Genomic DNA, 26,384 nt, shown 5'->3' on the forward strand with positions numbered 1-26,384 from the left:
GGTGGGGCTATCAGAATCACGGAGGATCTTTCCTTCCTGATCTTCAGCAGGACCTTGTGAACAAGCAGGGTATGCAGGAACGCATAGAACAGCTGACCCATCCACAGGATGAGAAACATCTGTGATTGAGCTTGGACTGTGATTCTGGAAGGAGCAATACTGCAGACACTTCTTATTGAGCCTTGTTGCAAGCAAGTCTATGTGGGGTTCTCCCTACTGTTGGAAGATGTTGCTCACCACATCCAGGTGAATAGACCACTCAAGACTGAGAAAGTAGACAGTCTCAGCAGATCCTAACTCGTTCTGAAGTCCAAGAAGGAAGGATACCTCCCAGTGTATTGATCGAGCGATGCAAAAATCCCATAGTCAGAAGGCTTGCTCGTACAGGGGAGAAGAGCATGTTCCACCCCGTCTGTTTATATAAAACAGCTATTGTATTGTCTGTCATGACCAATACACACTTGCCTTCCATGTGGATTTGGAAGCCCTGACAGGCCAGGCGTATTGCTCTCAGTTCTCTTACATTGATGTGGAATAAGAGTTCTGCGTGAGACCAAAAAACCTTGGTTCCTGAGCTCCTCCAGATGAGCTCCCCATCCCATTGCTGAGGCATCTGTCACTAGGCACAGTGAGGGGTGAGGTGCCAAGAAAGGTACTCATGTGCATACCGTAAGCGGGTTGAGCCACCAATTTAGGATTTCGATCATTGAGGTGGGGGAGTGAGACAACACTGTCTATGTGGTCCTGAACCCGATAGTGCACTGAGGCTAGCCAAGTCTGAAGTGGCCTGAGGCATAATCTCACATACTGAACTATGTATGTGCATGCTGCCATATACCCCAACAGCTTCAGGCAATTTAGAGCTGTGGTGGTGGTGGGGCAGCATTTTAAGTCCTCTATGATGCCACATAGGGACAGGAACCGAGATTCCAGGAGGAATGCCCTGGCCTGACCCAAGTCTAACACTGCCCCAATAAATTTTATCCTCTGAGCGGGTGAGAGTCAATTTCTGCTCGTTGACCAAGAGTCACAAACTGTCAAAGGTAGACCTTATCAGGTTCACACCTGCACTCTGGTGCATCCCTTGACAAGAGAATCATTGAGGTAAGGATATACTTGTACCTTCCACTTCCTCAGAAACGTGGCAACTACTGCCATACACTTGGTGAATACGTGAGGGGCTGCAGATAGGCCAAAAGGTACAACCGTAAACTGATAGTGGGTCTGACCACGAAGCGGAGGAATCTCCTGTGACTTGGGAAGATGGCCACATGGAAGTACGCGTCCTTCAAGTCGAGGGCAGCATACCAATCCCCTGGATCCAGAGAGGTCAAATGCAGGTCAAAGAGACCATGCAGAATCTCAACTTCTTCATGAATTTGTTGAGATTTCGCAGGTCAAGGATGGGCCTGAGCTACCTTTGGCTTTCAGGATTAGGAAATATCAGAACAAAACCCCTTGCCCCTGAGAGCTGGTCTATACTAGAGTTTTGTCAACAAAAGACAGCTTTTGGCAACAAAACAGTGATGCTCCCCCCAGGCAACAAAGCTCCCCTGTTTTGGCAACAAAATAAAACCACCCCGATGAGAGGCATAGTGGTTTTTGCAGCAAAGTTAGAGTGATAAAGCATCAGTGTAAATGCTGTGTGCCGTAACTGGGCTCCAGGAGCTATCCCAAAATGCCCACCCTGACCACACTGCTCACTATTTTGAACTCTGCTGCACGGTCCTGCATTCCAGCTACACAGGCATGTGCCCCTACCTTTTCAAAGCCACAGGAAGTTTTGAAATTGCTCAGCATGGAGACCTCACACAGCTATTGCCCAGCTGAGCATGCCAGCACCCAGCAGCAAACACAATCCTGCCTGAGCTACAGGGGACGGGGTGGATCATTCTCCTGGGTCTGTGGAGAGGATGTTGTGACAGAACTCTGAGGGAATCAATCCTGCTCTCCTATGGCAGGCATGCGGGTAGCACAGGCTGCTGCTGAGAGAGGAGGATGGAGAGACTTCTGAGGTGGTCTGCAGAGCCAGGGAAGGAGGTGGGGGCTGATGTCGGGGTGTCCCCCTCCCTCCACTGACGTACAGGTCTCCGCTGAGCTTAGGGGAGTGGGAGGGGAGGAAGAAAAGAAGGAGGACAGCAGCTATCTGTGCACCAACTTCTGTCTCAGGATTGGTTGCTTCTGGCTACTGTCTGAACTTAAAGAGGCAGCATGCAGACATACACAGACACACACTCCTGTGGGCTTCTTAGTTGTGTTCAGCAATTTCAGTTTGGCTGATTGACAGCTGCTTTTCAACTGCCCTATCTAGGATGCCCACAGAATGATGGGGATTCAGAAACCAGCATGTGATGCTCTGTCTGCCCCCCACAGGGCATTGCAAACCCTTTCCAAAGCACCCTGTGTGCAGTTGCATAGTGGGATAACTGTTTAAACTTCTAAAAATAGAATGGTTAAATGTTAACTTACCCTGCTGTTGCTGGGACTGGGGAGGCTGCAGCCTCCTGTCTGGGACCGGGGAGGGGCGGGGAGGGAAGAAGTCCCCATGCAGCTGCAGCCTGGCTCCCAGCTGGAAGGGCCCGGGGAGGGGAAAAGTCCCTGCGCAGCTGCCCCAGGCTCCCAGCTGGGACCTAAGAGTGGAGAAGTTCCCGCAGCTGCTCCCAGCTGGGATCTAGGGGGCAGCCCTCAGGGATTTAAACAAACATTTAATTAAATCATTAAACAGTAAGACTGCTGCTCACCATTAAAATGTTTAGCAGCTTACATCCCTAATCGAGGCGATGGAGGAGAAAAAGAAAAGATCCTGATAAGCGGGATCTTAACCGCTCTAACTATGCTAATCTCTGAACTATCACTATTAACACTAAATCTGAACTATTTACAGGTACATTTGAAAAGTCCACTGGGGAACAGCTTGCTGAGCAAGAGAAGACAGATGGTTCCAGCGACCATCACAGGCGGTAAGAAGGAACTGAAGAGGCGGGAGGTTGACAGAGCCTATATACGGCGCCAAGAGGGTGTGGCTCCAGGAGGCACTAAAGCCTACCCTACAGATATCCTTAGGGGGGGAAAAAAAAAAAAAAAAACTTTCCAGTGATTATGCATGTGGTGCACACATACCTACTTGGAATCGACATGAGGAAGCATTTGAAGAACGGACGACAGCTTTACCCCAGACTTCCTGTGTGATCCTGTGCAAGTCACTTAATCTGTCTCAATTCCACATCTGTTCAATGGGGAAAATACTCCTCTACCTCATAGGTGTGTTGTGAAGATAAATCAATTTATCACAGATAATATAGTAATGAAGACCAGATACCTGTTAAGGCTGAAACTCCACAAACCTGGAGATTTTATGCAAATATAATGTGTTTAACTTGCATATTTCCTGAATATATACATGAGGTGATGCATAAAGTGAAACGAGTTACTAGAACTTAAGACTGACAAAGCAATTTTTAGGAACATAGGAGCTGCTCTTAGCTAATTCTGGCTTCTCCCTGTGTTGATATCCAGGTAACTGGTAGCTTCTCTGTTCTGGATTGGGGGTTTGTCTAGAGTTTGTGGACCTGTTTTAACATGAGTAATTTGCCATTTAACTCAAATTACCAAAAATTACAAATGTTAGCCTAGGCACTTCACAAATATTTACTCTGTGACACACACATTTGTTGCTGACCTTACCTTGAGTGCTTGGGAATCTGCCCTCTTCCCCATTTATAGTTTCATTTTTTTCCTCCAGTGACTTTTAACAGCAATTTTTGTTCATTTAAAAAGGATGATACAAGTACAAATAAATGGGTTTTTTTTAAGCAAAACATGTAAATTCATACATAAATTGTGCACAGTCCTTGGGCCCCTACTAAGTTGCAAATGCTATCCTGGGTACCAGAGATGTTTAGCACTTACTTTAGGTAGTTTTATAGGTCAGAAGAAGTTACTGAGGTAGTGCATTAGTCTAATGAGATAAGAGTACAAAATCATACAGAAAGAGGACAACCTACTTCTCCAAAGGGGACCAGTCTCCATCAGATAATGGGTAATGATCCTTGGAGTGGTAAATCAAATGCTCTTTCTGCTCATCACTCTTCGGTGAAGAATTTGAAGATCCTCTGTGGAGACAAAAGAGCCATTTTTAAGTCAGTTGATGACAGATCTCCACTGGCAACTTACCTAGAAGAATTGAAGGAAAACTATAAAAAAGGGAGACATTTGCCATGCTAGCTCGCTCTTCCACTTCCATTTACAAACACCAACAGAAGTGCTGACTAAAGGAGGGAGCCTGGTTAAAGGGAAACCAGCCAGCCAGTGGTGAGAAAATCTAAGTTTGTAAGGTTGCTGAAAGTGTTGAGCTTAGTTTAGAATGCATTTTACTTTTGTTTTCTCATGATCAAATCTGACTTGCTACCTTTTGACTTATAATCACTTAAAATTGTTCTGTAGTTAATAAGTTTGTTTGTTTAACCTAAAGCAGTGCATTTGGTTTGAAGTGTGGGGGATACTTCACTGGAAATAACAAGGCTGGTGCATGTCAATTTTTTTTGTTAAACTGATTAACTTACATAAGTTTGCACTGTTCAGTGGGCATCACTGAACATTGTAAAATGGATGTTCCTAGGGCTCTCTCTCAGATTGGGGGGTAGTGACTGGGGTCATTCTGTTGTATATTCCAAAGAGTGGCTGGCCAGAATCACTCAGTTAGAAGCAACTTGCTTGCTGATGGCTGTGTAGACAACCCAGGAGTGGGGGTTCTCACAGCAGAGCAGGGTAAAAGATTGGGGTGACACAGCAATATACCAGTCCATATTGCACTAGGAGAACATCACACTGTTCAGTCCAAAAGAGAAATCTAAAATCTAGAAACAGCCTATGAAAATTTATACTGCCCCCCTCTGGATCCCATGCACCACAATAATTTTCCACTCATTTGCACACATCTTTCAGTTAAAATGGGGAAGAGCCCAAAGTTAGTAGGTGATAAAACTGGAACATATTAGGATGAAAGTGTATTTTTCCTCTTATTAACATATGCAATTATTTGGTGTTTCACTTACAATATCTACTGCCTATGAGAGGTGCTAAATTAACAACCTTAGTGACAGAAGTCCTATTTATTCACAAGAAGTACATTGGTGGTGATAATATGCTTTCTCACACTGCTCATGAGTGCATCCAGAATTGATCACCTCAGAAGATGAGAATGGTTTTGTCTACCTATGCACAAAACCATTTGAGAATACTAACAAGACTTCCTGGTAGTGCCAGTTGTGAGGGCAGTCATTTATGCCAAGCGAGACCTATTCACAGGGAACTAGATAAACAACTAACTCATTTCACATAAGGCACTGAACCATGAGATAAACAAAAACTTTCAGTCCTCAGTGACCAAGACTATATTTTTTCTGGGAGCCTCAGATATGAAAGTCTCTAGAAACCTGGCTCAAAGCCCAGTGAAGTCAATGGAAAGACTTGCAGTGATGTCAATGAGCCTTGGATCATGCCCCAACAGCCCCACCACCATCCTCAGCTATCTATTTTGCAATATTCACCAGCTGCCATTTCTTTCCCCCCATCCATTTTATGTATGCCATAAGTAAATGTATTACACTTTATAGCGGATTGTTTCATTCAATTTGACCTACCAAATGGTTATATACAAAACATTTTTAAACCAATATCTTAGTTTACTGCATACACATATGCTCAGATAGTCAAAGAAAAGAAAACCTGTAAGTTGGCTATTACAGCAAAATATCCCAGTTTAGAGCCACACAAAAAACAGTCAAAAGCACAATGTGTCTAAATGGTAAAAGATATATAGGCGCTTGATTTAAAACACCCTTTATTTCTGCTTCATACATCACAATTTCAGTAACTCTGGCTGTTGACAGTAATTTAGGTAAGTCAGGAACTTTTGAGAGTATCTGAATACAACATACCAACACATTTAGAGAGTAAAATTATATTTGTGATAAGTTACAAGAGTAACTGGAAACAGATTTTCCAGAAGAACAGAAGAGAGCTCCTTTCCATTTTACAAAAATGGAAATAGATAAAATGTTCCTTCCTGGTGCCTGCTGCTGGACTTTTGACTTTCTGTTGGAAACACTTGTCTGGCTTTTCTGGTGTTTGTGTTATTTTTAAATCTTAGAAAAGACTTCCCTATTAGTATTTTTTATTTTATATAATATATATATTATTCAGAAAATACCCTGGCACTTAAGTTTTTTATAATATTATATATTTCTCTATAATTTTATTTTAAAAAGTGAAAAAGTATTTTCTGAATTTTATAACCATTATAGAATACCTGCTAATATGCAGTTGCACTTTTGAGTAGTCCTCAGATCCCCGTTATATGTGAAAGCAAAACCTTTCAACATTTCTTCAGAGTTAACTGTACATCCATGATTTTAAATGGATCCATCAAGTAAATTTATGGAAAGAAAATCCAATTCATGACTACCGTATGGGCTGTTATTTCCTACATTGTTAGAGCATGGGATCAGACACAAGGAATATAAAGACAAAAATCTACAATTATAGATCTAGCTCATCAAAATCACAACACTTCTCATAGAAGAATGTGTTATAGAGGACAACCTTGGTTCGAATAGTCATGAACTAATTTAATTTAAAATAAATGGTAGGATAAACACAAACAGGCTTTAACTAGGGCCCTTGATTTCAAAAGGGCAAACTTTAAAAAATAAAGTGAATTAGTTAGGGAAGTGAACTGGACTGAAGAACTCAAGGATCTGAATGTGGAAGAGGCTTGGAATTCCTGTAGGTCAAAGTTGCAGAAAATATCTGAAGCCTGCATCCCAAGCCAGGGAAAAAAAATCATAGGGAAGGATTGCAGACCAAACTGGATGAACAATCATCTCAGACAAGTTACTAAGAGAAAGCAGAAACCTTCTTCCAGTCCTTATAGGCTATGAATCAGCAAGGAAAACTACCTCTTGGAGGTCAGAAAGTGTAGGGATAAAGTGAGAATTACCAAAAGACGAGCAAAGCTCTATTTTGCAAAGGAAATGAAAACCAATACTAAAAGGTTCTTTAGCCATATAAATAAAAAGAAAACAAGGAAAAAAGAAGCAGAACCACTAAACACTGAGGATGGGGTGGAGATTAAAAATAATGTAGGCCTGACTCAGCACCTAAAAGAATACTTTGCCTCAGTTTTTAACAAGAGTAATAAGTAGCTTAAAGAGAGTAGCAGGGTGGCTAATGGAAACAAGGATAGGGAAGTAGAAATTAACACATTCAACTTGGAAGTCAAATTCAAACAATTTAGTGGGACTAAATCAGGGCACCAGATAATCTCCACCCAAGAATATTAAAGGAGCTGGCCCGTGAAATCGCAAGCCCAATAGCAAGGATTTTTAATAAATCTGTACATTTAGGGGTTGTACCCTATGACTGGAGAATTTACAATCATAATACCTATATGTAAGAAAAAAAATAAGTGATCTGGGAAATTACAGGCCCATTAGTTTTACCTCAATTGTATGTAATATCCTAGAATAAACATTGAAAGCGAAAGCAAAGGACATAGAGATAAATGGTAATTGGGGTAAAATAAAACATGGTTTTACAAAAGATAAATCATGCCTCGCAAACGATCTCTTTCTCTGAGAAGATAACCAATTTTATAGACAAAGGAAAAGTAGATCTAATCTACCTGGATTTCAGTAAGACATTTGATACAGTTCCACATGAGAAATTATTATTTAAATTGGAGAAGACAAGGATTAATACTAGAATTAAAAGGTGGTCAGGAACTGGTTAAAGGAGGGATTACAACAGGTCATACTGAAAGGTGAACTGTCATGGGGGAAGAGTTTACTAGTAGATTTACTCTGGGATTGGTTTTGGAAGAAATCATTTTTAACATTTTCATTATAACCTTGGCACAAAAAGTGGGAGCATGCTAACAAAATTTGCAGATGCAAAAGTTGGGAGGTATTGCCAACATGGAGGAGAACTGGAATATCATACAAGAAGATTTGGATGACCTTGAAAACTGGAGTAATAGAAAAGGGATGAAATTTAATAGTGCAAAGTCACTTACGGACAAACCACAAGAATTTTTGCTATAAGCTGGGGATATACCAGTTAGAAATAATAGAGGAGGCAAAAGACCTGGGTGTACTGGTTGATCACAGGATGACTATGAGCCACCAATGTGATATGCCCAAAAAAAGGCTAATGCAATCCTAGGATGCATTGGGGAGGTATTTCCAGTTAATCTATGGAAGTGTTATTGCCATTATACAAGGCACACAAAACCTCATCTGGAATATTTGTGCAGTTCTGGTCTCCCATGTTTAAGAAAGATTAATTCAAACTGGAACAGGTGCAGAGAAAGGTTCCTATAATGATCAGAGGAATGGAGAACCTACTTTATGAGAGGAAACTTCAGGAACTTGGCTTGTTTAGCCTAACAAAATGAAGACTATGGGGAGAAAGAATTTCTCTCTATAAATACATTAAAGAGATAAAAACCAGGAAGGGAGAGGAGTTATTTAAGTTAAAGGGCCAATGTTGGCACATGAACAAGTGTATATAAACTAGCCATCTACATCCTGAAATTAGATGAAGGTTTCTAACCTTCAGAAGAGTGAAGTTCTGGAATAGCCTTCCAAAGGAGCAAAAACCGTAATTTGCTTCAAGACTTGATAAGTTTATGGAGGAGATGGTATGGTGAAGCTGCCTACAATAGCATATGGCCCATTCACGACTTCTATTAGCAAATATCTCCAATGAACGCAGATGGGACACCAGAGGGGAGGACTCCAAGTTACAACCAAGAAGTCTTTCCCAAGTATCTGGCTGGTGAGCCTTGTCCATAAGCTCAGGGTCCAACTGAATTGCCATATTTGGGGTTGGGAAAGAATTATCCCTCAGGTCAAATTCTCAAAAGTCCTCAGTGTTTTTCACCTGCCTCTGCAGCATGAAGTCGCTAGCTGGTTTGACCTCGAATAAATGGTGCTTCTCTGTAATTTGAAGTCTTTAAATCAAGAATTGAGGACTTCAGTAATTCAGCCAGCAGTTACAGATCTATTACAGGAATGTATGGGTGAGATTCTGTAGTGTGATGGGTAGGAAGTCAGATTAGTGACCATGATGGTCCCTTCTGGCTCTGAAGTCTATGAATCTGTTTAGGAACACAAAATTCTTTTCCGCCACTTTCTCTTCCTATACTGACATTCATTTCCTCGTCCTATTAAAGACCTTCCTTCTGATCACAATGAACTACCAGCTCTGCTTCAATGAACAATTTTTTTTGGCCCCTATTTTTTTAAGGGTGGGCATTTATCATTCTTTCAAGTCCCAGAGCAGGTCTCTAATAGAACATAGTCAAATACTTAACATAACAATTTCACTGTGTGATAATGAACTAACTCCATCCAGGAAACAAACTCCCCTCCTGCTGTTCAACTATCAGAGGCCTTGCCTAAATTTGCAGCAGCTTATAGTATATACATGTACTTACACATGGCAGTGAAAACCTCCAGCAGGGGGTGGACAGTGGGAAATGGCTCTAGCAGCAAGAAGTTGCTAGAGCCTTTTCCTGCTGCCTCCCCTCTGCCAAAGCCTTTCTCCACTGACGAAGTCTTTCACTATGGCAAGGAAAGACTCCGGCAATGAGACACTAAAAAAACAGCAGTGTAGATGTGGGAGCACTGCCTGAGTGTGTAGAGAGCCATGTAGGGTATACATCCCAGGATACAGGTGTGTCTCTGCACTACTTGCCTAAGCAATGCCTCATCATTTACACTGCTATTTATACCTGTTCTAGGGAGGCATGCAGTGTCTGCAAGTGTAGATCTACCCTAAAGAATTGACTTCTACAGGAAACAGCTGCTACCTTATGTTATACCCATAATATTAAGGATAGGATAGAAAAGACAGACTTTGTTGTTTCGTTTATTTTTGACGGGCTTTAAGCAAGTATACAGCTTCAGTCATTTGTTATATTCCAGATGTCAAAATGAATTCTACGGAAATATACTGTTGCTGATAGCTTATCCATTTCAATATACAGGAGGGAGGTAGTTCTCTTTCTTTAGCAATAATTCAGAAGGATCTACAAGCACTTAAAAATGAAAGTTTTGAGTCACAGAAGTTAATTTTAGTCTAATATCTAATGGATCATACGTATTTGACACTACGGAGTTTAGAGGTTTTTAGGGACACTATGAGGAGCATGGTGTTAGTCAGAGATGAGGGATTGAGACATTTGAAATAGCACACACTGATGCGGCAGTATCTGGCATAACACTTGCTCACTTTATCCAAATTCTTTCCGATATTATGGTGGACAGCTGCCTCATATTTAAGGTAGTATCAGAATTTGGCTTCAATTATGCCCTTATAAGGAGACTTGAAAGATGGCAGCTTTCTCCACCACAACCAGTACACTTATGTGTATTTAACATCTTCAGGTCAGGACTGCTTTTTAGTGTTCTATAAAGTGAAATATATATTTACTGCATTATGTAAGTGTGCTGTGTATTGTGTTGCCAGCCTAACTAGCAATACAGCCCTACATGACTGACTGTCAGAGACATGAGTGATAATTTTGATGGAAGACACTATCTTAAACAAGATTTGGCATTTGGATTTAAAATTGCTAAATTCTGAAAGATTCTGAAAAGTTCTGGAAGAAGCCAAGATTACAAATATAATTTCAATGTTTTTTTTGAGGAAAGAACTCTTGGACTTCAACATTCTATAATTTACTGAAAACTACTGACTCAAGGGTACCTTACCTAAGAGAAAGGGTTAATACACTAGCCATAGCATAAAGCCTTAGTGATACCACATGAAAGCTTTCAGTACGTAACGGTTTACCTCCGATGTTGAACACCTCTCTCGTCATCTGAGCTTATTTCTATTTCAAAAATCTCTTCGACCCCTGTAGAAGAGCTCTGATCTTCCTTCTTGCTATCTTGTTTGTACTTCTTTCTTCTTCGCTTTTTCTTCTTCACAGACCCAAACACAGTCTCTGTTTCCATGATGTGTGGAACTTCAGAGCTATGACATATCCTTTCATTTTCACCTGACTTCAGCAAGTGATCTTCAATCTCTTTAAAGAACTGATCCTCAGTGGGTATTGGGGAGGTTGCCAGATATGCAGGAACTTTTTCCTAATCAAAACAAAGGGAATAATAAATAAGCAGATACATTTTTATGTGCATACAAGCAGAATAACTTGCCTATAGGTTGTGGTCTTCATTTGTGTTTAGACATGAGATTGCAGTAGCCCCCTGGTGTCAGAGCTTGATACTCAATAGGAAAGAATGTTCTCTAAAGACACTACAGAAGAAAATTTGGGGGTGGGATTGGGTGGGAGTGGTGAGCAGCATCAAGGACTGACTGATATATGGGAAATTTCCTGCATATCCTTGAGAGACCTTATTGAATTAATTTAAGTACCCTTGAGGTCCACTGTAGTAAATGCAAAATGTATGTATTGTGGGCCGGGATTGTGCATAACCCCTAAGAGAGGCGGTGGTGGGGGTCTGATGTGAAACCTGGGAATTAAGGACTATACTAAAAACATGCCAAACAAGAACAGACTTTTGGGATAAGTGTGAAGTGGATTGTCTATGGAATACCTAGGGAAAGGTTAATGCAAATTTTCCTCCTCTGGTTACGCAGAAACCCAGCCTTTTGAAGATATGACCTGAGGAGTGGGTTTTTGCAAATTACCTGTTCCCAGAGACTGGAGATCAAAGGCCCAAGCTGTGTAAAGAAATGGCTGAACTGCCCAGCCTGGGTTCTAGTTCCAAATCTGAAAGTTATGAACTTGTAACCAAGGGGAAAACCTGGTTGTGGGATTTGAAGGACTGACCCTACCAGAGCACAAAGTTGAAGTTGGGGTTGACCTCTGGTAAGCTTCTTAGCATGCATGTAGTTCTTTTGTTTTTAATATGTTTTCTCTGTAACGTTTTGACTAAGAATAAATGTGCATGCTTAGAAAGAGTTGTGTGATAACTAATAACTTTAAGCAATATGCTGTTAAGAGCCTCTGGAGAGAAAGCAAAGCACAGGTGCTGGCCTGTTTAGGCAGCTTCCTAGGCACTGCAGATATCAGTGTAGGCAGGGAACAGTGCAGCCTGGAAAAACCCTAGTCAGGAGGGAGTGAGACATGCGTCTCTGCCCAAGAGGTGTAATGGCTGGGAGCTGGAAACCATTAAGTGGGTGCCCTCAAGGGACCACAGAGTGGGAATACAGGTGCAGTTACCCTGAAACGGTAACACTGACAATAACATCATTTTTCTATACAGTGCCTATTATGTTTTTGGCACTACCGTAATATGATTCAAATGAACACTTATTGTTAGAGACAAGGTGGGTGAGGTAATCTTATTGGACCAACTTCTGTTGGTGAGAGAGACAAGCTTTCAAACTTACACAGAGCTCTCATTCTTCTTTAGAAAGAAGAGTTCTGTGTAAGCTCACCCATTCTCACTTCCTACTCAATGGTTATTAGGCCTTAAGTACCCGGCTTTTATCCACCTACCCCACTGTTATCTATGCCCTTGGATATGTATATGGGAAATTTTATATGTTACCTCCTATATATGTTACCTATTTGCTGCATCATTTCTACCAACTGCATCTGAGGAAGTGAGCTGAAGCTCACGAAAGCGTATGCCTGCTGAAATTAAATTTGTTAGTCTTTAAAGTGCTACAGAACTCTCGTTGTTTTTGCCGTATAACACGGCTACTCCTCTGGAACTCTTATACATGTATACAGTATATTCCTAAAGTAATCTGAGTCACTTGGAAAGGAGCTATCCTATTAAGGCGCTGAAGTGGTCATTGGCTGTCCGGGCATCTAGCACACTTTGGCATAGGTTTCTTTTAAACTGAAAACTAACTGTCAATGAGACAGAATGAGCAGCTGAAACAAAGAGGAAATATCAAATATTTCAGCTAGACATGGGACTAGAAACCTGGACTCCTCAATTCTATTCTCAGCCGTACAACTACTTGTTCTGTTGCTTTTCTGTATACCTGTACATATCAATAATTACCTCGAACACTGTTATGCATAGTTAGGGTAGACAGTAGTGGATGAAATATTGTTTTATAATTTGGTTTTAGTTTATACTGAGTGCAACAGCTGCGTTAAAGTCCTGTCCCAGACATTTAGGAAGTGGTTGTTGGGTTGGTGGTTTTTTAACTTTTGACTGATCATTTCCTATCAGTGACTGGTTAGCTCTCTGTTGGCAAAAGAACTGCTTTCAGTTTTATATTTAGTCATGTTAAGAATATAAGAATAGCCATACTGTATTAAACCAATGGTCCATCTAGCCCAATATCCTATCTTCTTAGAGAGGGCAATGCTGGATTCTTCAGAGGGAATTAACAGAACAGGTGATGGAGTGACCCATCACTTATCATCCATTCCCAGCCTCTGGCAATCGGAACTTAGGGACACCCAGAGCACAGGTTGCATCCCTGACCATCTTGACTAAGAGCCATTGATGGACCTATTCTCCATTAAATTAGATAATCCTTTTTTGAACACTTATTGTTTTGGCCTTCACAACATCTGCTGGCAACGACTTCCACAGATTGACGGCCCATTGTGTGAACTATTTCCTTTTGTTTGTTTTAAACCTGCTGCCTATTAATTTCATTGGGTGACCCCTGGTTCTTGTGTTATGTGAAGGAGTAAATAATATTTCCTTATTCACTTCTCCACATCATTCATGATTTTATAGACTTCTATCATATCCCTTTTAGTTGTCATCTTTTCCAAGATGAAAAGACACAGGCTTTTTAATATCTCCTTACACGGAAGCTGTTCCATACCCTTAATCATTGGTGTTACCCTTCTCTGTACGTTTTCCAATTCAAATGTATCTTTTTGAGTTGGGAACCAAAACTGCACTCAGTATTCCAAGTATGGTCATACCATTTATAGAGTGGCATTATGATATTTTCTGTCTTAGATTTATCCTTTTCCTAATGGTTCCTAACACTGTTAGCTTTTTTGACTGCTGCTGCACACTGAGCGGATGTTTTCAGAGAACTATCCATAATGACTCCAAGATCTCTTTCTTGAGTGGTAACAGATAATTAGATTCCATCATTTTGTATGTATAATTGGGATTATGTTTTCCAATGTACATTATACTTTGGATTTATCAACACAGAATTTCATCTGCCACTTTGTTGTCCAGTTACCCAGTTTTGTGAGATCCCTTTGTAACTCTTCGCAGTCTGCTTCTGACTTAACTATCTTGAGTAATTTTGTATTGTCTGCAAATTTTGCCATTTCACAGTTTACTCCTTTTTTCCAGATCATTTATGAATATGTTGAACAGCACTGGTCCCAATACACATCCCTGGGGGACACCACTATTCACCTCTCTCTATTCTGAAAACTGACCATTTATTCCTACCCTTTGTTTCCTGTCTTTTAACCAGTTACTGATCCAGGAGAGGAGCTTCCCTCTTATCCCATGACTGCTTACTTTGCTTAACAGCCTTTGGTGAGGGACCTTATAAAACGCTTTCTGAAAGTCTAACTACACTATATCCACCGGATCTCCCTTGTCCACATGTTTGTTGATCTTCTCAAAGAATTATAATAGATTGGTGAGGCATGATTTTCCTCTACTAAAGCTGTGTTGACTCTTCCCCCAACAAATTGTGTTCATTTATGTGTCTGATAATTCTGTTCTTTACTATAATTTCAACCAATTTGCCTGATACTGAAGTTAGGCTTGCTGGTCTGTAATGGCCAGGATCACCTCTGGATCCTTTCTTAAACATTGGTGTCACATTAGCTATCCTCCAATCATCTGGTACAGAAGCGGATTTAAATGATAGGTTGCATACCACAGTTAGTAGTTCTGCAATTTCATATTTGAGTTCCTTCAGAACTACTGGGTGAACATCTGGTCCTGGTAACATGACTGTTTAATTTATCAATTTGTTCCAAAACCTTCTCTATTGATGCCTCAATCTGGAACAGTTCCTCAGGATTTGGCACCTAACAAGAATGGTTCAGTTATGGGAATCTCCCTCCCATCCTCTGTAGTGAAAACTGACGCAAAGAATTAATTTAGCTTCTCCACAGTGGCCTTGCCTTCCTTGAGTGCTCCTTTAGCACCTCGATTATCCAGTGGCCCCACTGGCAGACTCCCTACTTCTGATGTACTTAAATGTTTTGCTGTTAGTTTTGATGTTAGAATCTGAGTCTCCATTCTCTTCCTAGATATTATGGTTCTTCTTCACAAGTTATTATGTTAGGTACTAATAATCTTGATACTGGTTTCCCCCCTTTCATCTTGAATGATACATGACCACTTCACTTCCAGAGTGTGGTTTTTATTTCATCAAAAATTAAATTGCCTCCCTCAACAGCTAGTTCATTTTTAAGATTTGCAAGATTTTATGACTTTGCACATTCATTTATAATGCTAACGTCTGTATTCATTGTCCAAAGTATTTACTTTTGATATTCCCCTTCTTCCCTCCAAAAATGCTAATGCCTTTGTGACTCCCACAAACCTCTGACCAGGATGTTGAAGAGGATTTATGATTCACAAAATATTTATCAACTTAGACAAGCTTTTATACACAGGGGCATATAATGCTGTTTGCTATGAATATGACGTATTGAAGAAAGTAAGGGCTTGTCTATACAGGGAAGTTAGTGCAAAGTAGGTAGGGTGTAATTTTGAAGTGCAGTAGCTAATATTCCGCACTAACTTCTTATGTGGACAGTCTTGTTCTGCACTAAGAGTGTGTTTTGTTGATTAGGTTAATCCACTTTCTAAGCAATAACTATTCTGCATTAGTTATTCCAGGCTTCCTCCAGTCCCCCAGACAAACCTGAAATGTTTTTAAGGCAACAGCTCTGTAAGCATGAAGAATTGGAAAAAACCTACAATCTCAAGAGGCCTTGGGGAACAGTTGGAGGACAACTGTATCAGAAAGCCACTACAATGACTTCCTGGTCTTGGAAAACAAGTTAACTAATAAAAATTCTGAGATAAACTGCACCCTGCCAAAGTAAACAAGCTGTACTGATACTGAGGTCAGTAACACAAGTCATTTGAACTACTTGCAAGGAGTAGTTAATATTCACTACACAGACTGTATAATCAACAAGTCAGCCACCATAAAGGTAACAACATAATAGACTATTGTGCTAAGCAAACGGTGAAAAGTGCAACAAGTCATCCCATTACAGCTCTGAAAAACAAGGTGTGCTAATTAAGATCTGTTATTTTCCTGCCTCTAGTAACTGAATTGTACACAGTGTTTTACTGAACTATTGTAAGCAAATGCTGCAAGTTATGAATCAGTAACAAAAAAAAAAAAACAGTCATGAAAAATGCTGTATTTTAATATTGAGAACATGGGACAGCATTAAGACCATAATTAATTAAACAATGCCTATCTCAGAAACGCACTCTTCATACACAAAAAACACTTACGTATTCTTCTTCAGTTTCCTGTACAAAGAAAGCTTCTCCATTGTCACCCAGCTTCATATGAAGATCAACTGCATCTCCATTAATTTCTATATCAATCTGTGGAAGCAAAGACAATTTAATGTAGAGCGACTTCCACACGGCAAAAAACAAACAAGTATTTACCTTAAGACCGATTCCTATCAGATTTTTTTTATATTAATGCCTCCATTCCACTTTATGGTCACCACTCCAACTCCAGGCTTCTCCTAATACTGTCATACTTCCCTCTTTGTGCTCTCCTACCTCACAAAAGAAATCAGTGCTTTTCTAGAAAGTAGACAGTCATGGAGACAAGTCACATGCTTAGCTGGACACATGCTTAAAAACCTTACTGAACTGGAGCCTGGGTCCTGATATTGGAGGGGAGAGGGGCGGCCAGCTGTGAACCTGGCACCCAGCTGACAGCTCGGGCTGTCAGTGCTGGGGCGGGGGTGGGGGTGGGAGGGCCATCTGTGAGCGTGGTGCCCCACAATGTTAGCGCCAGGGCTGCAGGGCTCCAACTATCAGTGCCCCACAATGCCCCACTTCAGTCAGTGGAAGTGCTCCTACTGAGGATGCGCATCGCTGGCAGAAGGAGCATAGTGTAGACAAACCACCACCTTAATTATGCGGTGGCTGTATGCCGACTTAAATTAAGTCAACTTAATTTTGTAGTGTAGACAAGCCCTGAGTGAGAGTCAGAATGCTGTGTAACAATAATCTAGAGCAAAAACGGTATACCTTTTATAGGCTTGGTTCCTTATTTTATGTAATATCAGCCATATTATGCCTCTGGGCAGGAGTTTTGACTATATTACTTTTTGAAACTCAGTTAATGCTGTTTCTCATTGTATTGCTTTATATAGCAATGGAGACAAGACATGACTCCCAATTTTCTGTCAGAGCACCCTCTCGTCAAACAAAAAATATTTCCAATGTAAAACATCATAGAAAGGTATTCCAAGTTACACTAACTGTACGGGATAGAGTAAAGGATTACCCTTCTTGCCCAGATTGATGAATAATAAAGCAAAAATAGACATATGTATCAAATCTGTTTCAGAATCAGGAGCAAAGTTTTAAGAATAAATGCCTCAGCATTTTAGATTGTTTTCCCATGATAAAATCCTGGGCAACAAAGTTAATTCCATCCAAAAACATTCAGACAGAATAGGAAACTTCAATGTTCAAATCAAGACTACCCATTTTGTGGCTGTGAATTCATCTATTTTGTGGCAACTGGACATTCATTTAGCCTAACCCACTCAAAGATATTTAGTTTAGGAGATTATATTCCCAATATTTATCACAAGGACATACAATGGCCTCGTCTTACTGTTTAAAAAGTTACAGCCCTATGATATTTGCACACTTTGAAAGTCTGAATATGACAAATCCATTTCTATTTAGTCTTTTTGCCATGTTAGGGGCACTTGACAGCTTATAACAAATATGGCATCTAGTACAGATATTGCCAGGAAAATGAAGTTTTAGGTTACACACAACAGGAGTAAGATTAACATGGAAAAACTTTAAAGCTTATAAGAAAGAGCCATCCTCAATGTGACAGTGCACTTATGTTTGGAATGCTTATTGATTAACACTGGTGCATGATGAAGAGGGACTGAGAAGAAAGCTGGAGGGGGAAGAGGAGAGAGGGAAATAAACTGGAGCATATAATCCCTTTCCACAGTGTTCAGCACACAGCAGTCTGTGGTGAGAAGAGACAATGCCAAGCTGGAGTGGGATAGATGATTTGAAAACAGAGGGGGGCACAGGTTCTGGTGGCACAGGGACTGGCATAAAGCTCTCGGATACCCCATCAAAAGTTCTGTTTGGCTACCCCCAAATATCTGGATGGGCCAGGTAAGGATGTTGAGGTGGATGGAGGTGACTGCCTCTATCTAAACCCCCTGTTACATTTCTTTTGCAGGTCCTGATGGGGCAGCAGAGCTGAGAAATAGCAGAGTGTGGAGGCATGAAGTGTTTCGTTGAAGGCACCAGAGGGTGTAGAGACCCACAGACTTGAGACTGGCAAAGGTTCCTCGGCTGGGGATATAATTCTACTTCTGAGTCTGATGACAAGTCTTCCTCTGGGATCCTTGGAGGGGCAGTATCTGTTGGTGCCGGGGAATGGTACGAAGGCCAGCAGGGCTGGCTTCTCTCTAAGAAGTACTGAGGGGCCGAGTACCAAACAGGTGGTCGGGGCAACATGCTCCCTTCTGCTCACCGACACCAACAGCAATACCAAAAGCACAAGCAAATTTTTCTCTGCAACAAATGCCTCCACGGTAGATGGTACTGCGATCACCACTGGTGCCATATTGTCCCTCTGGTGCTGAAGGTTGATCCAGGACTGGACTCAACAGAGCCTGCGTACAGCAGAGTCAACGGTACAGCCCTTGGACTGGGAGAAGAGGAGTGGCCAGACTCAGGTCACACTCCGTTGTGCTTCCGGTGCTTGGCTTTCTCTAGAGTCGGGGAACACCCCCTCTCAGCCAGCTGCTTCTTATGTTTTTTTTCCTCGGCACCGGTGAAAGAGAATAGTGTCAACAGACTCTCACAGCAAATGGAGCACTCTGCACCAACGCCAAGTAGTTGGTGCCAAGTCCGACCAGCTCAGTTCTGATGAGGGTCAGAGCACTGCCTCCATTGGGAGGGATTTCAACCTGGCTTCCCGGTCCTTCTTAGTATGGGGCTTGAAATCCCAGCAGATCTGGCAGCGATTCCTGATATGAATCTCTCCCCAGTACTTTAGACAACTGGAGTGCAGGTTGCTCACAGGCATAGGCTTGCCACAGGGCTTGAAACCCAGAGACGGGGCATGCCCTGGCACCGGGAACGGACAAAGACTCCAGTAACATGGCGAAAAACACCATGTATAATAAATGGACAACAGTTCAAATGAGAAAAAGTACTGGGACAAAAGAAACAACCACATGCTCTGGATGTTCCTAAATCTCTGACAGTGGACTGGATGACAGGATGATTCAATAATTGCTCTATTCTGTTCATTCTCTCTGAGGCTTCCGGCACTGTCCACTGTCAAAAGGTGTGGTATTAAGCAGATGGACCACGGTCTGACCCAGTATGTCCATTCTTATATTCTGCAAGAGCCCCTCATTTTTCCTTTTCCTCCTAATCCTAAAGACCCATCCCTCCTACTGTCCCTCCTCCCAAAAAAAAGTTTTTGTTTTTAAACTAGAAGGCTGTATTATATTTACATGTCATCTAGTCTAAGACCATAGGAAGACTATACATCCCTTGGGCTCATTTTAAGTTTTTATAATTCAGTGAGTAGCTCTCAAAAATCCTGTCTTTCCTTCCTGATCTGCACACACTTATCTCTGCAGTGATCCATTCCTTATCAGATGACCATGCAGTCAAAGGTTGTCTATTAGACCTCAAAACCATCACCTTACACCGCCTATGTGTGAAAGTGTTCTAGCCTGAGCATTGCTGCAGCTTGTGCATGTGTAACAGGAAAAATATATACATATTTCAAATAACAACGAGAGTCCTGTAGCACCTTAAAGACTAACAAATTTCTGTGGGCATAAGCTTTCGTGGGCTGCAACCCATTTTGTCAGATCTGAAGAATGCACGCAGCCCACAAAAGCTTATGCCCACAGAAATGTGGTAGTCTTTAAGGTGCTACAGGATTCTCGTTGTTTTTGCTGTATACAGACTAACACGGCTACCCCTCTGGAACCTTTCTACATATTTCAAGCAACAGGTCCATCCCCCGGCTCATGCCATCTGCTACACTTACCACTTTTTCCTTAGAACGCAGAACACCAAGCTTCCCAAATCGAACATGGAAAGGAGAACACTGGTATGTACCATCCTGCTGCCGAACCACAATGACATCAATGCAGCCTGAAAGAGTGGCTTGGTTAATGCCTTTATATAGCTCTTTCACGGTAACCAGAACTTGTCCTGCAAGCTGTCCCACGTAATTCATAGTCTGAGACTGCAAAAAAATAGGAAAAAATTAAGTCAGATATTTGTACCAAATTTAATCTTGTAGTGTCATTTAATTGTCAACAAGTCTGTTTATTGTAACCTACATGAGTAGCACAGGTCTTTTTATAGGCACTGATCAACTTTGAACTTCTCCACAAAATAGAATGACTATTTTCACATAGATATAAAAATGAACCTCTGTTAAAGAAGGTTCTCTGTTAAAGAATTTAGGCTAACCTATAAAAAAATTACTGTAAAACTACTTTAAAAGGACATTCAGACTTCTAATTTATAATGTTTTCAATTCTGAAGTCAGATATAAATCCTGCTTTCATTCCCCAATGGAAGCCAGTGTGGCTGTCATTCTCAGAAGACTGCCTACATTAAAACATTTTTTTTAAATACAATTGCACAAACAATCTTTACTGAAGACGACAATGTTGCAGGTCAACACTCCAACGAATTGACAGACTTTATAAAGAAACTTCTGATGCCTACACTATGTCTGGCTCTTCCTTCATTTTCACCACACTAATTTACCAACAAAGTTAAAAAAAAATGTATTAGACTATGAAAATTACTTAAATTCAATGACTTACTTGGAAGTAAAGTGATGTAGACCAAAGTGGAACAAAGCCAAGAAAGACAGATAAGAAGTCTAGTCCTCCTCCTACACAAGAAGATTAAACAACTTTCTTCTGAAGCAGGAACTGTATGACAATCATATATGTTTGCTAGTAACATCACCACACACATGCAGTGCCAAGACTTCTTTCAATATAAAATATTAAACTTATCAAACCCTTTCCCGAGTTTTTAAAAAAAGTGCTGCCACTCATCTGCAGTAGCAACCACAGAGTGCAATATGAAAGATTTCTGCCTGAAATAAAGGGACAAACAGAACCACTCCAAGGAAGTTTTAAACACAAATGCCTCAATTCACTTCTTGTAGACTAAAGTTACAACAGAAGACCAGGCATTGTAACTAGAAGTGGAAACATTTGTCTGACACCTAACAATTGCTTGTGAGAGACGTATATCTGAATTAAAAATAGTAGCTAAAGTGTAACATGTTCAGAGAAACATCAACATCCATCTACCAACATTATATAAAACTTGAAAAGCCCACTCACCAGGGACGTGTAAGCAACTGTTCTCGTGACTGTACTCAACTTCTACTAACCTAAGCTTTTATTTAAAAAATGAATTTCTATCCCTTAAGTTTGTGAAGATTACACTCCATGTAAGGAAGGCTAACTGATTCACTACTTACTATCTTCTTGTTGAGAAATATCCAATACCTCAACTACTTTCCATAGCTTTTGCAAAGTTTCAGCCAAGTGAAAACTGACCAATTATTTCAATTTTTTCCACTGTTGCCTTCAGAATATTGTTGGCAGCAGTAAAACTGACAATGGTAACAGGTGGAGTGGGTGAAGAAGTACATCTGGGAGAAAGTAATGAACAGAATGAAGGGGGAGAGGAAGAGAAGGAGATCTGCAAACAGATACTGAAAAGCAAAAGATTCTCTGTAATTTGACATAGGAAAGAAAAGTGGAGTGAAGCAAGAAAGGCAGATAATGTACAAAAAGTGTAATTAAGGTTGTTCTGTAGTACTCAAACATAATAGCAAATTCATAAAGTAAGTACTTTGGTGTTACTTTGAATGATAGCATGTAAAATTATTGCAGATTAAGAATATAGCATATGGCATCGAGCTCCTTAAAGAAACAACTTCCCCCCCTTTTAAGCAGTAATGTTGAGACATTTTAATAGGAGGGAAAGGTTGCAAAATTGGTTTACAGATTCTACAGCCAAAAAAAATGCAGATTAATTGCAAATGTATTAAAGTGACTACATAATTCTGGTATAAAGTCAACATTCTATGTAAGAAAAGAAAAGCCATTGCAGCCAACCACAACACTAAACAGACTGTGCACACAAAAGGTCTGAATGAGATCTGTACCTTGAACTTGTTACTGCCTAAGAACACAGAACTTCAATGTTTCAATGTTTTTTATTTTGCGCTAGTCTATTACACCGAACAGATTACAACAAACTCCCTGGGGCCAATATATTATTCTACATTCATTAGAATCTATGAATTTGAAACATTCTGCAGATTCAAAAGTAAGATCAAGGTTTTTCTTAGAGAACCTAAACAAGAGACTATGTATAGTGGAAAAGCGCTTCTCAGTTTCTTTTCTGCTGCAATTCTCTATCAAATCATCTTTGTTATATTTATCATTTCAGTTCAGAGCTTTCAAAGTCAGATTAGCTGTAGTATAAACTACATTACATTAATTTAAATTGAACTTATTCTTGTAGCAACCAATAATGCTGATATAGTTAAGAGGATGTGTCAGTAATGTCCTTCTTTCAGGGATTTATAACTCACCTCTGAAAGAGTTTTCCCTAGTTAAGTGTGACATACACCATCTCAATTTTAAATATGAAAGAGCTTCTTCCTACTGTCTGCTTTTAAAATTACAGAAATGAAACAGGAAGAAAATGGGCTTGATTCTCTAATTCATCACACCTATTTTATGATGATGCAGCTTTTGAAATCTACTGAGTTACATCAGTTTTACACTGGTTTAAGAGACTGAAGACTCTTGGTGAGCAGTTTTTCTACAAGACATTGATGGACAAGGGTTTTTTGGGAGGTGGACTGGTGGCACTGCAGTTGGGGGAGGTATATGACTGCAGGCACTAGAATCTACATACAGCAGTCCAGATGAAGGCACCTGAGAAAAGAATATTGCCATAGGTGGTTGATGAGATAGGCAGGTGTTTCACCTGAAACACGTAGCTACATCAACAGAGCAGTCTCATCTTGTGATTGTCTTCAGTCAGGGTGTCTTACAGAGACTAACTGCAACATGAACAGAGGACATTGGTGGCACCAAGCAGTCATATTTTGAGAAAAGACAGCATCTGTACTGCTTCTTGATTTCTATAATAGATATTAAACAGCTGGGTGGGAAGAAAATCAGAGTGCTTGGAAAAACTCACATAGACATGGGGAGAACATCATGTAAACTCCACACAGACAGAGCCGGGATCAGGGTTTGAATCCCAGACCCTGGAGCTGTGAGCGCTACCCGCTGTGACATTGTGCTGCCCCTTTAATTTATTTATTTTAAACAGTGCAGCCAGCCAAGTGAACAATTTTGTCTTAAATGGCCCTTGTGGCCACATAACTTTGACACCCCTGCTCTCAAACAACCCTGACTGACTTAAGAAGCAGTTTTCACTGGATCCAAAAGGAGCTGCTTCCCACTTCTCATGAGTGGGTGCGGGTGGGAAGGCAGAAAGAGGCATACTTGCCACAATACAAGACCTTAAGCGTGGTACTGTTTTAAGAAGGGCATGGGTCATGGACACAGCACAGCAGCATGACAGAACTGCAGAGACCAACATGCAGCTGCAATAAAAACCTTGCAGAATCTCTTCTAGAAATAAGCATTTTTGCTACCTCACTGTAGCAATAACTGCAGAATTATATTTACAAAACGGCAGATGTAACACTGACAGCTATGAAGAACCTATATAAAAACTGAAAGCCACTGAACTCTCTTGTTATATATTAACTGTCCATTTTGTTTTTAAATAAGCTACAAATCAGGTACTTAAGTTTCAAGTGCAAAAAAGAGGCTACATTTTAGAAGACAGGTTCTTAAGAATGGCTTATTTTGGGTAGTGAGAATTAGTTATTTTAGAAGATCCAAATTGTGACATGAAATTAATTAGGTGGGGATCAAACACCACCACATATCTGAGAATGTATAGCTGCCCAGAGTCTCAATATGTCAAGAGGAACATGAGTTTTCTGGGTGTTTTTTATTTTTTAATTATTCGTATGATTTAGCTGTTCAAAGATCATTCTGGAAAGCCTAAAGTAAGTAGTACTGAATTTGAAAAGTGGCAGCAATGTCACAGATTAAATACAGCAGATGTCTCACCAGTGTGACAGAAGCAGTTCTGACCACAGTTTTAGAAGTATTACAAACTTTTGAGATAATGTATCCTCCCTTACTTTCAGGCTTAAATGACTAAAATGTCACACTGTCTTTACTGCAGACAGAGAATAAAGAAAAACCATGGCTTCGTCTTCATCTTCTTTGGAACCACCTAACAGCAGGCTAGTTTCCAGGCCTGGTGTACAAGGTGAAAGTCTGCTGGGAAAGCTGAATTATGCTCAATGAATGTTAACAGCAATAAAAAAAAATATTTTAGCTTTCATTTGTCCCTGAAACCCAGAATATGCATGCTACCTGCTGCAGCCAAACTCTTCCCTCTTGACTTCTGGGTAAAGGCTAATAGTTAAAATGTATTCAATAATACTGCTGAGTTAATAGCAGATTTTAAAGACACAGCAATACTTAGGGCTCCACAAGCAGAAGGATCTTGTAACTTTTAATATTTCAGATGTCTTGCTTTTTGAATACTTAAGTTATATGCTTGCATTTGTAAGATTCCTTATAGCTGAAAATATTCAAATATTGCTGGAGCATGCTGTGGCTCTTAAGAAGAAAGCAAAATAATTGTATCTCCAGGAAATACTGTCCTATAGTATTAAAAGTTTTTCAGGCAAAAAGTCATGACAGAGAAATGAAGAAACGAAAACTGCCTGCTCTATTTCCTATTAAGACGAAGTGTAACAGTAAATTCAGAACAGGAAAAGTTACTTACTCTGGAAACAAAGCCATGTTTATGAAACTAAAAATAGCTTTATGTTATGTTGCATAGCTCCTTCTGCATGCAAGATACTTAAACCAATATTAACTAAAGTAACTCTCCACATACCTGTGAAATAGATTTTTACAGTTTGAGGAAGTGAAGCAGCAAGTAGCTTTCACGGACAATGACAAACAGGACAAAACTCAAGAGTTTTCACCTCAGAGCACATGACTGACATATTCTAGACACTAGAGGTTCAAATCAAATTTTCAAAACACACCTTGGACAAGGAACTCTCAAATTGAGGGAGTTCTAAATTTAAGTTCTGAGGTCTTTGAGGTAGGGACTACGTCTGCCACAAAGCACGTAGCACACTTCTGAATAGTGCAACAGTAATACAATGTACCTTAATATGCACTGCTTAGAGTTTAGAAACTTTTAATAGAACAGCTAAATGCAAGCATGTGATATCATTGGAACAGCATCTACAAGAAGAGGAAGAGCTTCCTGTGTATTTGTGGCATTTCTTCAGTGCAACAATGGAAAAACAATTTATCTTCACTTTTTAAATCCTAGGTCATAGTCCTGGTATACTCCATCTGGTTTATTAATCCAACCTTTGGTTAATTAATTGTATGGTTTGGGAAATCCAAAGTATTACAAGAAACCCAAAGTATTACATGTTATTACATGTTGTAAGATGTAACTTTCTCAAGCAGATAATACACAGTTCACATTACACTCATGCAAGCTACTGACAGGTTGTTTCCACTACAAACGAAATGAATAACTATCATTATGAAAAACAATTTCAATGGAGGCCTTAATGGACAACAGAATGAATTGTTCTAATGATGTCATACTTTATCTAATGTAAGATGCCTTTTGAGCTAATAATAAAGGGTCTTCTCCTCTTTTCATTACTATTACATAAAGAGAAGTTAAACACCAAGAAATTACATTAATTTTAATTTTGAGGCAAAAACGCTGAATGAGAAAGAAAAATCATGACTGTAGTCTTGATTTTTTTCACTTTACCTGGTGTTGCCCAAGTAAGTAAGTTAATTAATTATGTAGGAGTTATGTTTAACTGGATAGAAACGTCATTTACTACAAATTTCACTAGATTTGTCCCTCATTTATAAGATTTATTAGTATCTCGGTCATTTTAATTAAGAATTTTGTACATATTTAATTACAAGATCAGCAAAAATTATTGAAACTGTATTTGAGTTGGAATAC

General features: G+C 40.1%; 1 protein-coding gene across 3 annotated transcripts in view; it reads right to left on the minus strand.

Annotated features, from left to right (window-relative positions):
• Nucleotides 1–26,384, minus strand: part of LPIN2 (lipin 2) — a 68,550-nt gene that overhangs the window by 31,419 nt on the left and 10,747 nt on the right. For all 3 annotated transcript variants that reach the window (XM_067547194.1, XM_067547185.1, XM_067547204.1), the window contains exons 2-5: nucleotides 20,266–20,466; nucleotides 16,476–16,571; nucleotides 10,861–11,156; nucleotides 4,005–4,112 (exon numbers count right to left, since the gene is read on the minus strand). In XM_067547194.1, coding sequence (XP_067403295.1) covers nucleotides 4,005–4,112; nucleotides 10,861–11,156; nucleotides 16,476–16,571; nucleotides 20,266–20,457 — 692 coding nt within the window. In that variant the 5' untranslated portion in view covers nucleotides 20,458–20,466. The remainder of the gene's footprint in view (nucleotides 1–4,004; nucleotides 4,113–10,860; nucleotides 11,157–16,475; nucleotides 16,572–20,265; nucleotides 20,467–26,384) is intronic.

This window comes from Emydura macquarii, unplaced genomic scaffold, assembly GCF_026122565.2.
Source record: "Emydura macquarii macquarii isolate MOO-44397 ecotype Brisbane River unplaced genomic scaffold, CSIRO-AGI_Emac_v2 contig_212, whole genome shotgun sequence".
NCBI lineage: Eukaryota > Metazoa > Chordata > Testudines > Chelidae > Emydura > Emydura macquarii.